This window comes from Carcharodon carcharias, chromosome 22 (genome assembly GCF_017639515.1).
Source record: "Carcharodon carcharias isolate sCarCar2 chromosome 22, sCarCar2.pri, whole genome shotgun sequence".
In the NCBI taxonomy this organism is placed as follows: Eukaryota; Metazoa; Chordata; class Chondrichthyes; order Lamniformes; family Lamnidae; genus Carcharodon; species Carcharodon carcharias.
In genome coordinates, this window is record NC_054488.1 from 14,762,126 (window position 1) to 14,775,282 (window position 13,157).

At 43.1% G+C, this 13,157-nt stretch overlaps 1 protein-coding gene across 1 annotated transcript in view; it reads right to left on the bottom strand.

The window, feature by feature from the left end:
- LOC121293560 (myosin-16) overlaps positions 1-13,157 on the bottom strand; it is a 223,628-nt gene that overhangs the window by 153,974 nt on the left and 56,497 nt on the right. The window contains exons 6-9 of the mRNA XM_041216592.1: positions 11,312-11,557; positions 10,132-10,249; positions 4,951-5,078; positions 1,462-1,658 (exon numbers count right to left, since the gene is read on the bottom strand). Coding sequence (XP_041072526.1) covers positions 1,462-1,658; positions 4,951-5,078; positions 10,132-10,249; positions 11,312-11,557 — 689 coding nt within the window. The remainder of the gene's footprint in view (positions 1-1,461; positions 1,659-4,950; positions 5,079-10,131; positions 10,250-11,311; positions 11,558-13,157) is intronic.

Here is a 13,157-nt window from a genome sequence, read left to right on the forward strand (position 1 = left end):
TTCCCGTGTCAGTAAAACTGGTTGATATTCTTTTGGCAAACATGAAGCCCGGTGATATCATTTTGTTTAAAAAGATGCCACCAATCAAATAAACAAAGGACTTCGAGTCTTCTTTAAATATTTTGCTTTTAATTTTGGTCAAATGGCTGAGTCCAAAAAAATGCTTAGCAAAGGATGTTGCCATTAGCTACTGATCCAAGAAAGTCAGTTCTATGTAAAGCAGTTAATCCCACACTAATCCTGAGCAATTAATAGTTCAGACTTAAAAAGCCTCCCCAATTCTGATCTCCCATTATCCAGACTGCACTTTGAGTTTTCACCAACTAATAATGATTCAAGGAAGATGGCTATGCTAATGATGAACTGTACGTGAGACATTGATAAATATAAGTCTCACCCATAGTTTGTCAAATTAAACATGTTCCACTTCATTGTACAGAATATGGCTCTGACAAACAACAGTTCTTAAAGCATATTCTGCTTCCCTGCCAGCGGCCTAACCCTGTTAACTGCAGCCAACTTTTAAACATAAGACTGGGCAGTCAAATCATATTTATCCCAACATGTTCCATGCTTCTCAATCCTTAAAGCATTGATTTGACATCTAATAATAAAAGTGCCCAGATTTAATCCTGTGTATATTTGTGTCATACTGTATACCCTAATGTTGATCTCTAACTCCTTCAACCTAAGCAATATTCTAATTCTATAGGCCCATGCATCCATATGCATGTCACTTGAACCCTTCTTAGGATCTTCAAACTCTCAGTACAGCAGTCAGCCTTAAAATCATAACTTTAATCAAAGCTCCTTTAATGTACTACACAAAGTTCAATGCACATTTATCTCAATTTTCATAGACATTAGGATAAGGATTTATATCTTAAAGAGACATTAATTCACGGTATTAAGCTCTCTGAAGTGCTTCCATGTGAAAGTTACCATAAAAGTTCATGTATACTGTTTTACACTGAGAGGACATTAACTCTGTATTTTCATGTACTGCTTTATATATTGATAACTCTGCTACAAAATCATCAAAGCTCTCGTTAGAACAATTTTCTCCCAGTTTGGCTAAAACTTTAGTGAAGCAGCACGAAGCTCAATAGGATTAACTACTGATTAAAAAACTCCATGTTGCTGAAACCTCAGGAGTTTGTAACTTTCAGGTTTAAGTGTATATTTTATACCACTATATTGCAAACTGATAGAAACCAAACATTAATGAGCAGCATTAACTGTTATTACTCAGTTCTTAAATGTCACCTCATCATTATGTTATGTATCCTAAGCTTCAAACGCTGATGTTTCTTGTTGTGTTATTTCAGGAAATATGTTTATAATTAAATAAGATTTAATTTTATTGCACAGCTTTTACTCCTGTATACCGCAAAAGATTGTAAAATCAACCGCTTAAGCTGAGCTCGTTTCAGCATATCTGATAACAAACCGCATGCTTACTTGGACTCTTCCAGCTCGTCAGTCCTCTGAATAGCATCAGTTTCATAGCGTGTCCGCCAGTGGGTGACCTCACTGTTTAGTTTGGAAATGACTCTCTGCAGTTCAGATTTACTCTCCTGCTCCTCCTCGACTTGCTCCTTTAGCAGTTCATTGTCATGCTTGGCACTTGAGAGACTTAGAGCCATTGTGCTCTTCAACTGAAAGGAGAAACAATACTAAGATCAAACATGAACATGGAGAAGGCTGACATTATATTTTTACACTGCACTGTATCACAACCACAAACCGCGACAGTGTAGCTTTTGAAGTTAATACACATTTGTGAGAATGACAGCGTAGTAAGAAGTTAAATTCCGTTGTATTAGCCTCAATCAAATAACTACACTGCTTAAACAACATTTATTACTTGAACTGAATAATTGTTAATGTTTAAAAAATGTTGAATGCAAAAAGGAACACTGTAGCATAAAGCATTAAGAGCTTTTGATAAGTTCAGGGTAGGAGTTACAAGTCTAGAATGTGGGTCAGAGGTAGGGCTAGCATACTGCAGTCCCACTTCTGTGCTTTTGTGTTCATGTTCATCAAGGATCTAAGCCAGCAACAGAACAGAACCTTGCAATAGCTGTTCTATTAAGTATTAGCTCAATAGGTTCCACCTGGTAGGTCTAGTTCTCTACTCTTTTACCTCTAACCTGTTAAGCTGCTTAGAAGAGTACGTTGGAACGCAGTCCTTTCATTTATGGGAATTGGATTTGAACTTGGAGCAGACACATGGAATAAAAGTTTGTTTCCCCGAAGCCTTTATAATACATTGTTATTAAAAAGAAACGAGTCGTAACCAACATGACATTTGGCTCCAATTTGCTGCAATAAACATTGTGAGGAAGTTCTCAAATGCAGAGCTTCAGGAACAGGAGCACACATTGAAAATTTCGGCTATTTCAAGGCTTGCTCCTTCCTTATTTTCCATTCATTAAAATTAACGATGGAAAATAACATGAAGAGCATGCCTCAATTCCTTATACACATTCTTGGCATACAAAGCACTGCACTGGAGTACTTAAAAATGAACGTTTACCTCAACATGTCTTAAATCAAAGTATCAGCAGCAACGTAATTCTGACTTTGCTCTCCAATCATGAACCATGGAAGGTACATTTAACAATGTTGCACCTATTTTATGGACTTATAAGTAGAAAAACAATAAGCAATTTAACTGGGCAGATGCCCTGTACCTGAGCTGCAAAGGCTTGTGAAATTGGTTGCGTTCGTTTCTGGGCAACTCTGACAGATGCCGCAATTAAGTGTGAGCCTCATTTTAATATTGAAATAAGGTTCATTTGTGCAATTGAGACCCACATTGTTACACTCCTTTGCCTTAGTCAGTGCTTGAGATAAGTGAGTTCTGACTGCTCTTTCTGGGTCTTCAGCAGCCTTACCAACATTCCTGAAAGAGACCAATGCAGAAAAAAGCCCCATAGCTTCAGAGATGTGGCATTCGTAGAGTTAGGTACATGAGTGATCTTCCTGGCTCCATAACACTATATTATGGGCCACTGCCAGTTCGGTCTTTCCCCCTCCTGATCAACCTACCCTCTTAGGTTTACCTGTGGGTCTCGATGTGTGGAGATATCATTATAGCCCAGATAGGGTAACTGTGTCATGGTGCCCAAAGCTCAGCAAAATTATTGAATTATGACACCTGAGGATGAATTTGGCTCAATCCTCAGGTCTTGCTGTTCTGATGCACCCATTCTTGTGTCCTGCTGGAATTGCACCTGGTTTGTGGTAACTACCAAATTCAACTCACCCCAGCTCATATATAACATTCTCCCTGTAAAACATTGCGGATCTTACTCCTTCTGATTTCCGGCTGGAGCTGGGACAGGAAAAGACATGTTCCACCGTGTCCCTGTCTACTGTCACACCCACTGGGTTTCCCATTTGGAGGTGACGGGTAATAAACAATACAGGAGGGTCTACATTCCAGGTGCTTCTGAGCTATTTTCTTACAATGCTAAACATCTGAGATACATGATTATTCCTAGCAGCCATAGTGATGATGGGGGGTTTAAATTCTGGAAGCTGGTAAGCTTGGCTCATCATTTTCAATGCTGTGCTACAAAACTTAAGGCATCAATGTATTGCTCCAAGTCTCGGATGCTTTCCACAGCAAAGTTCTGCCCTCCCACCACCCCCACATGTTGGTGGACTCTCTACTTGAGGCCAAGGAGCCCGCCAGAAACACTTTACAGGATCCAGAGGCCAGAGACTTCACAGACCTGGAAGGACACTCTGGGCCAATGTCAGAGGGCTTAACATGGCAGAAAAGGCAAAAGTTAAACAGGAAAATATAAAAGCATGAGGGAGAAAGAGATCCTAAGCAGGATGAGTTTGTACACAGTTTCTGAACAGAGTTGAGGTAAAATGGTTTTGAGAAAGAATTCCAGGGGAATGCGGTGTAATGACTACATTGGCCTCTGAGGGTCGAGTGCAGTACAAGAAGTAATCCACAGTTAGTAGAATCAAAGGTGTGAGCAGTCCTGAGATGAACCACAGCCACAGCGAAAGCCAGGGAATATGAGTCACAATGTCATTTAGGCAAGGCTTTCCCAATGAGAGTGAAATCATGCAATTTTACCTTCCCATCATAGTTTGGGTTAAATCCTATGTAATGTATGAAGAGAATGATTTCACAGCATTGAGACAAAACTCAATGTGCAAAGGCCATTACAAATGAGGGTGAACATTCGACTCATCTAGCTAATTGTTCCATGGAAATCAATGATCTTCCAATCACAACATTTTTCCAAAGAGGCTCTGTGCTACAAATGAGAGATTCAAGACCTCAGACAATATAGCTTTAGGCATCCTCGATTCATATCCAACAATTAACACTAACTGGACCAAATTTCCTTGAAGATGCCATAAGGTATCCTGCTGAAAAATATCATGCTTGCTCTGAATGTTGTGTTACATGAAAAATGGTGGATGCACAAAAAGGGAAAACATTACAATAACATGGTAACCAAAGGAGATATAAAAGAGAACGTGTTACCTCATTAGTAACACAAGGAAGTCAAGCAGATTATATTGACCCTAATTTACGACATTATGGGATGTATAAGTATAGGGCAGCAATATCTAGATCCTCAACTAATTCTTAACAAAGTAATTTTGAAGGTTTTGGCCATTTAGTAGAAGTGGCACTTGGGGATTAGGAAGGAGCAATGATCTTAACTCCCTTAGAAGTATTGCCTACTTTTAGCACTAAGCACTATCTCACCAAAATGTCACAGCTTCCCTACTTGTGTATTTTCTCTCACACACTCCTAGCAAGAGAGTGAAAGAAAACTGGGGGAAAAAAATCACCCAGAAATAAAGGAAAAGTTGGTTGTGAGCAATGATTTTATGAAGAATGGAGGAACAGGGAAAATTAATGGTTTTCAAACACCTCAACACGATCCATACCCATGATTCATAAATTACCTTTGATTCTTCATCAATCTGCTTTTTCAAGTCTTCAACTTGTGATGTCAGAATGATCTTTGACCTGCTAAGTTGACCTATTTTACTCTCTGCTTCTTCCAGTTGGCAATTCAAGTCATTATTTTCAGCTGAAACAATAAATATTATCTAGAATTACAATCAAAAGAACATGCATTTAGCTAATGAACTTTCTTTGGCATAAGTAGATCTTTTTTCCCTCCTTCTCAGTTTCCTCTATTTTCTCATATTTTTTAATTTGTCTGGACCTCTATTATGTCATACACCACCTGACTACTGACACGTTCTTTGGCCTTTTACATCCTCTTAAGATTTCTATTAAGAAATTTAGAGGTAATTGAACTCATTAATTCCTTCTCCATGATTGAAGTCTTTGCTGTTTCTCCTCTCTATTATCTGTCTCTATTTTTCCCACCTGTACTAAACTGCGCACTCATCTTACATTGGAGCCAAGGACAACTGTAGATGCACACTACATTCAAGCCCATCAAACAATCCAACATGGAACAAGATGCAGCCAACATTTATATGCCTGTGATTTATAGCTTCATTTCTGCTATAAGAATTTCAACTATTAAAATTGCTCCCCAAAGGAAAAAGAATAATATTGGAAATTACAGTTCTCTGCTTCCAGGCGAGTGTCAGTAGCACATATATGTCCAGGCCAAGGATCAACGCCAAATGAAACAAAGTACATGTTGGAAACTCAATAACAAATCCAATAATTCTAGCCCAGGATTTAGCTGGTGGGCCCAGCTGGAGATGGGACAACTAATTAACTCAGCAAGCTGAGTAAATTGCAATACAATAGACATAGAGACAATCTTGACATAAAATGAAGAGGTAAGCAGTCAAATTCATAGCTCCTCACCCCACCAGATCTTTGGCATTGTGACACGACAAAGGTAGCAGATACCAATTTCTTACTCTTTCATGGGATGTGAGCATCACTAGCACGGCAGCATTTGTTGCCCATCCCTAATTGCCCTTGAACCGAGTGGCTTAATAGGTCATTTCAGAGGGCAATTAAGAGTCAACCACATTGCTGTGCATCTGGGGTTACATGTAGGCAAGATGAGTAATGTTGGCAGATTTCATTCTCTAAAGGACGTTAATGAACCAGTTGGGTTTTTGCATCGTTACTGAGGCTAGCTTTCGATTCCAGATTTTATTCATTGAATTTAAACTCCACCAGCTGCCGTGCTGGGATTTGAACCCGCATCCCCAGTGTATTATCGTGGGCCTTTGGATTATGAGTCCAGTACATTACCACTATGCCAAACTGCTGTAGTCAGCGTGGTGCAGATACACCCACAGTGCTGTTAGGATCCAATGACTCAGTGACATTGAAGGAACAGCGATACAGTTCCAAGTCCGGATGGTGAGTGGCTTGGATTAGAATTTGCAACTGGTGGTGTTCCCCTTATCAGCTGCCCTTGTTTTTCTAGATGGTAGGGATCATGGGTTTGGAAGGTGCTGTCAAAGGAGGCTTGACGAGTTGCTGCAGTGCATCTTGTACATAGTACATACTGCTGCCACTGTGCGTCGATTGTGGATGGACCGCCTATCAAATGGGTTGCTTTTTCCTGGATAGTGTCAAGCTTCCTGGAGGCAAGTGGAGAGTATTCCATCACACTCTTGACTTGTACTTTGTACATGGTGGACAGGCTTTGGGGAGTCAGGGAGAGTAACTTGCTGCAGAATTCCCAGCCTCTGACCTGTTCTTGCAGACAAATGTTTATATGGCTGGTCCACTTCAGTTCCTGGTCAATGATAACAACCAACAAGTGAATGGTGGGGAATTCAGTGATGGTAATACCATTGAATATCAAAGGGAGATAGTCAGATTCCCTCATGTTGGAGGTGGTCATTACCTGTCACTTAAGTGGCAAGTAATATTGAACCACACATCAGCCCAAGCCTGAATGTTCTCCAGATCTTGCTGCACGTGGGCAATGCCAGCTTCAGTATCTGAGGAGTTGCGAATGGTACTGAACAACATCAGCAAACATCGCCATTTCTGCCCTTATGATGGAGGGAAGGTCTTTGATGAAGCAGCTGAAGGTCACTGAGCCTAGGACACTACCCTGAGGAACTCTTGCAGTGAGTCCAACAACCACAACCATGTTCCTTTGTGCTGGGTAAGACTCCAACCAATGGGGAGATTCGCTCTGATTCCCAATTACTTTGATTTTGCTAGAGCTCCTTGATGCCACACTCAGTCAAATGCTGATTGAATGTCAAGGTCAGTCACTCTCAGCTCACCGAGATGCCACCAATGCTATTCTATTTGTTGAGGATAGTGAGATGGTTTCTGTTTGTTTAGACTTGTAAGATCAGTGCAAACGACAAGTGAGTTACATCTAAAACCACTTGTGATCTTGTTTACTGCGATTGTTTATGCTTGTTCAAGATTCAGTTCACCTGAATCACACACAGATCCAGCCACAGTTGAGAGATTCTGTCCATTGTGTTGGTTCAGGAAGGTTCTTTAAATTGTACTCATTTTCTTAAATCCATGGACACTAATTGGCATGTCTTAAAAGCTTTTCCATGCCAAAAATAGTTAATTTTTCACAAAACTGACTCGTGCACACCGATGAAACTACCTCGGCATCACCTTCCAGTTCCCCTCCGTGACCTACCAGCCACAACCCTTTTCCTTTGGGGATGTCATGGTGAACGTGCTGGTTCCCTTCCTTCCCGAAAATTCCACCCCCATCCATCGTCGAGCCCTCACCCTCCAATCCTACCATCTCACTCTGCCCTTGGTCATTCTTACCATTTCCTCATACCATGCCCACTCTCAGTTCACTCCCCAGGTACATCATGGACCCACTAGACCCCTCCCTTGCACATTCACCTAGACATCTGACCTCCCCCACCACCCCCCCTCCCCCATCCAGCTCCCTCCCCCCTTATCCTCACAACCCCAGGACTACACCCCACCCTGTGCTTAGTCCCTCCCCCTTCCTGACTCCTTCAGAGACTCTTACTTCTTCCACCACCCTTAGTCCTTTCCCCCATCCCGACTCCTTCCTCCAGCTTTACTTCTTCCTCCAGCCTTACTACTTCCCCCTTCCTGACTCCCTCAGAAACCCTTACCTCTTCCTCTAGCTTTATTCATTTTCCCCTTCCCAACTCTTTCCACTACCCTTACTCCTTCCTCCCCCTAAACTCCCTCCCCCCTCTGCGCTCTTTCCTCCCACTGGACTCCCTCCCCTCTCTGCACTCCTTCCTCCACCAGACTCCTTCTCTCCACAGTCCTTCCCGCACCCCGCCCCCCCCCCCAAGTTCCTTCCCTTGCACCTACCTCCCCAGTTGCCACCTTCTCTCTCATTTCCCCCTCTTGCCCGTATTCCCTTCTGCCCCACCCCCGATACCTTCATTCCCCTGCTGCAAACCTCAACCCCCCGACACCATCATTCCCCTCTCCCAACGTCACCCCCCCAAGATCTTCATTCCTCCCCTCTCAACCTCACCGCCCACCCCCCACCCTCCCCCAACACCTCTTCCTCTCCCAATTGATCCTGGACCTTCCTCTTCCACTGCCTCAACCATCAGCTGTTGTGAGCATCAACAATGACTTTCCAACTTCCGTGAGCTGCTTGGCAGCAAAGCCAAATCCGTGAGAATCCACCCAGCATGCCATGGACGTTCCTCCAGTGTGACATTGCTGTTGGGCTCCAGCACCTTCTGCTCCTCGGATGTCCACGATGTGAGCAAGGCCCTGGCGGTTAAGTCCCGACTTCTGCACGTCACACTTGCCGAGACATGTTCCGCAGCGGTGTGTTTTCCCGCCGATGTGGGTGGTGGGATGGGCCTGGCAGGCTGGCTTGATAACGATTTGCGGATGTATGACAACGAGGTTCCCGATGTGCGATGGCGGGTTAAGGTGGCCCGCCCTTGACAGGCAGAGTGGACGATTGCAAACTGGTTTCACGATGTTCTAAAACCGAGTTTTGACCTTGAAACCATATTGTCCACTCGTGCCACCGAGCATGCCAGCGGGCACAGAAAATTCCGCCCAAAGAGACAGAAAGAAACGATTATATTCTATTGTGTTGCCTGATTGCACTGGTTCACACAAAACTTTACTTTCATGTTTATGCAAATTATTTTTATTGGAAACTGGAACTGTAACTTAACCGGAGCAAATTCAAGCGCACCGTTCTGAACGTGCCCAAAGTGGCAACTCGACCCCAAAATGTTTAACAGGTGAATTCAAGCAAGAGTTCAACCTGTTTCTGGCAGAGGTGGACATTATTGTCTCTTACAAGAGGTCAGAGCTGGAGGGAATTCACAGCATCACAGAATTATAACAGCACACAAAGTGGCCATTCAGCCCATCGTGTATACACCGGCTCTCGGAGCAATTTATGGAAATGCCACTCCCCTGCATTCTCCCCGGCACCCTGTACATTCTTCCTTTTCAGATCATAATCCAATTCTCTCTTGAATGCTGTGATTGAACCTGCCTGCAACACACAGTCAGGCAGTGCACTCCAGATCCTCACCACTCGCTACCTGAAAAGGTTTCCGCTCACCTCTTCATTGCTTCTTTTGCCAGTTACCTTAATGCCCTCTTAATATCAATTCTTCCGCCAACTGGGAACAGCTTTCCCCTATCTACTCTGTCCCATTCATCCCACACATGATTTTGAACACCATATCAAATCTCCTCTCAATCATCTCTTCTCCAAGGGAAACAATCCCAACTTCTCCAATCTATCTACGTAACCGAAGTTCCCTATCCCAAGAACCATTCTCGTGAATCTTTTCTGCAGTCTCTCTGATGCCTGCACAGCTTTCCTATTCCCTGTACTAGGTTTGATTGCCTATACAGGTCGGAGAGGAATTCCCCAGAATTTTTTTCCCTAACTTGACCTGGGGTTTTTATTTGTTTTCTCACTGCTCCCCGGAGTTCAGCAGGTTTCAGGTGGGGTAGAGAATGTATATATTGTGCTACACAGGGTACGAAAATTGTATGCAAGTTGGATAGACCATCACTTTTTGTATGTTTGTATAATATGCCACAGCAAAAAGCACAGATTACTAATGTGTCCTCTGAACATGGCCCAAATAGAACGAACCTTGTAATACTTTCCTTCCTTCCTTCCCCGCCCCCCCCCCCACCCCCCCCACCCCACACACCCCCCATACCTGTTAGTCTTGTTTTGCCAAGGCTCTGCTCGGTGAGCGACCGCTGCATCTCTTCATTCCTGGAAGTGGCTTCTGACAGCATGTCTTCCAGCTTGCGGATCTGGGCATCATTGCCCACCTGGTCATAGTGCAACACAGAGAGCCTCAGACCAGCTAGAATTAGCATGCAGCAGCTTTAGTGGCTGACACCGTCATACACGTATGTATCACATGATATTTGAGAGAGGAATGAAGGTAAAGCAAAGATAGCTAAATTGATATTTTGGGCGAATTTGTCACTGAGGTGAAAAATGTTAAAGCTGGGGGGAAACATACTCTTTCAAATTGAGGGGGTGAGGTGTGAGGTTTAGGGGGGGCCTTTTAAATGATGCTGGGGGCTGGGCTGCTGTCCTGAGAACAAAGGTGGGCATTCTAACCAGCCCACCTCCGCACCCACACCCCTCCTGCTCTCCATCACAGTTTGTAAAACGCGCTGCCAACCCAAACCCTGTGTGGAAAGACAAAAATCCGAGGCAAAGTCACACGTGGGTCAGGCGTACATTTTTGAAGGCAGGAAAGTGTGCAGGTGGGGATTTCCGGAGGTCCACACGAACATTCGTGCCAATATCTGTAACTTAGTTAGAAGGAGCAACTTCCACCACCCAATGTGTGGAAAAGACATTCCTGGTTTGACTCCTGAATGGCTTAGCTCTAATTTTAAGACTGGGCTCCTTTGTTCTTTCAGCTATTCATCATTATGTATAAACTAATAAGACTGCATATATCTGCAGCACCAGTCCTGGCACGAATGGAGATGATTGGCCAGTTCCCCTGCCAATCACATCTTGAGCCCATGCTGCTGTAGTGACTGGGGTTGACTTTATGCCCCTAACTTATATTATGAAACTATCCTCCACTTACTGCATTTTTCTGGAGAAATGATCCTGCTTTTATCAGGCTCTGCCATAGTTTGCAGGGATTTTGTTTAAATAGACTCTGTTTGCTGAGTGATGCTGCAAGTTTTACCCCACCTCTACCTCATTGGTTGAAACAGTAGTGTCAGCGTTCACTCTGGGGGAAAAAAAAACCTTGGCTAATTTGGAATGCTTAATACAGGTCAGATATAAAGCTTACAGCCAGAAAGAAATACATCTACATATATTTAGAGTTACGATCAATTTTAAATGAGCAACTGCAGTACCTTGGCTTTTTGGAGGCTGTCGATGGTGAGGGTCATGTTATCTAATTCCAGTTTCATGCTTTGCTTTTCCTTCTCCGTTTTCAACCGTATCCTCTGCAGGTTTTCATACTGCTCGGTTATTTCCACCACGGTATCCCCGTGCTTCTTGCGAAGGGCTGCAGCCGTGGACTCCGACTGTAAGGTGGCCTCCTCCAGCTCACGCCTCAGTCGCAGCAGCTCTGACTCCCTCTTCTTATTCATCTCGATCTCCAAGGGAAAGATTTAAAACAAGAAACTAAATGTGAGGAATCACGGCTGGTCCTTGAAGTGGTGCTGTCTTTACGACCTTCCCGTTTGACAAATGTTCTTTTTTCAGCAGTGTGTGATAAGATTCAGGCTGCAGCTCAGGATTGTGTTAAAGTGCATAGATAGGATCAGCAAGTGTAAAAGTGTGTAACATGACTCACTCTTGGCGCTTGCAAACACTCTTAAAATTATTGTTAAATATTCTGTTGTTTGATGATGCTCATGTTAAGCACCTTGGCATTCTTTGCCACGTTAAAAGCATCATATAAATGCAAGCTGTTGTTACAAGAGGGAGACATGCCATGGACCAGTTTTCCAAAAGTACTGGCCATCAGAGGATTCAACAGGATAGATCTTGACTTTGTGCAATAGTGCAAACTAATTATTAGTGAGTCACCAGCCCATTTCATAAATCTTTTTTTTTACTTACAGTGATCTTTGGGGCTAATTTTAACCTAACGCATTGGGTGGGAATGCTATGCAACAGTTTCTGCTCCTGCACAAGCGGTGTAAATCAATTTGTATCTGTACAGGTCTGTCGCTCCATATTTGCGGAGCCTCCTGTTATAGACTCAGATGCTATATCTCATAGAAGGAGGCCATTCTGTCCATTGAGCCTGTGCCTGCTCTTTGAAAGACCATCCAATTAGTCTCACTTGGCTGCATTTCCCACTTACCCTGCAAATTTTCCTTTTCAATTATATATTGAATTCCCCTTCAAAAATTAGTATTGAATCTGCTTCCAACACCCTTTCAGCCAGTGCATTCCAGATCATAACAACTCGCTGTGTTGAAAAGAAATTCTCCCTATCTAACCTCTGCTTCTTCTGCCAATTATCTTAAATGTGTGTCCTCTGGTTACCGATCTGCCTGGCAGTGGAAAATGTCTCTCCCTGTCTACTTCATCAAAACCCTTTTTACTTCAGTGGAAATAAAATATTGAGTGGGATACAAAACATCTGCCAATTTTCTATTCTCCGCTTAACATTATTGCCAAAATTGAAGACGGGAGTAATATCACTTTGGGAGACCACAGAAACAACTCTTTCCTTCCCTGTTATATTGCATTATTATTTCTCATTTTCCAGATACCAAAGCAATAATAAAAAAAATTGCAACTTAAAATTACTTAAATTTCTATCCAATGAAATGGGTGGGAATCTTTTTAAACTTAAGTTACAATGTCACCTCCACTCCCACTAGATTACTGGAATCTGCTCAAAGTGTCTCAAACTCAGTCCATCTGGAATTTCGACAGACAAGACACAAACAAAATAGCGGGCCCCACCCATTCCTCTATGTCTAGGATTGTGTCAATTTTCATACTAATCCTTACTTTTCTGTAAGGATCCTCTACCCTGCACCCTCATCCCCTATCCCCCTCATACAATTTCCTCCTCCTCTCTCCTGAAGGTGTAGATCCTTGATGGGAATAGAAGTTGGGGCAGGTTGGTTCTACAAGTGCCCCAGCCCCAAGACCCTGTTGCCAGTCTTCATACCCAGACAGGGAATGTCTGGAGACCACCTGATCATGGATTACAGCTGAACCAGTCATGTCCAC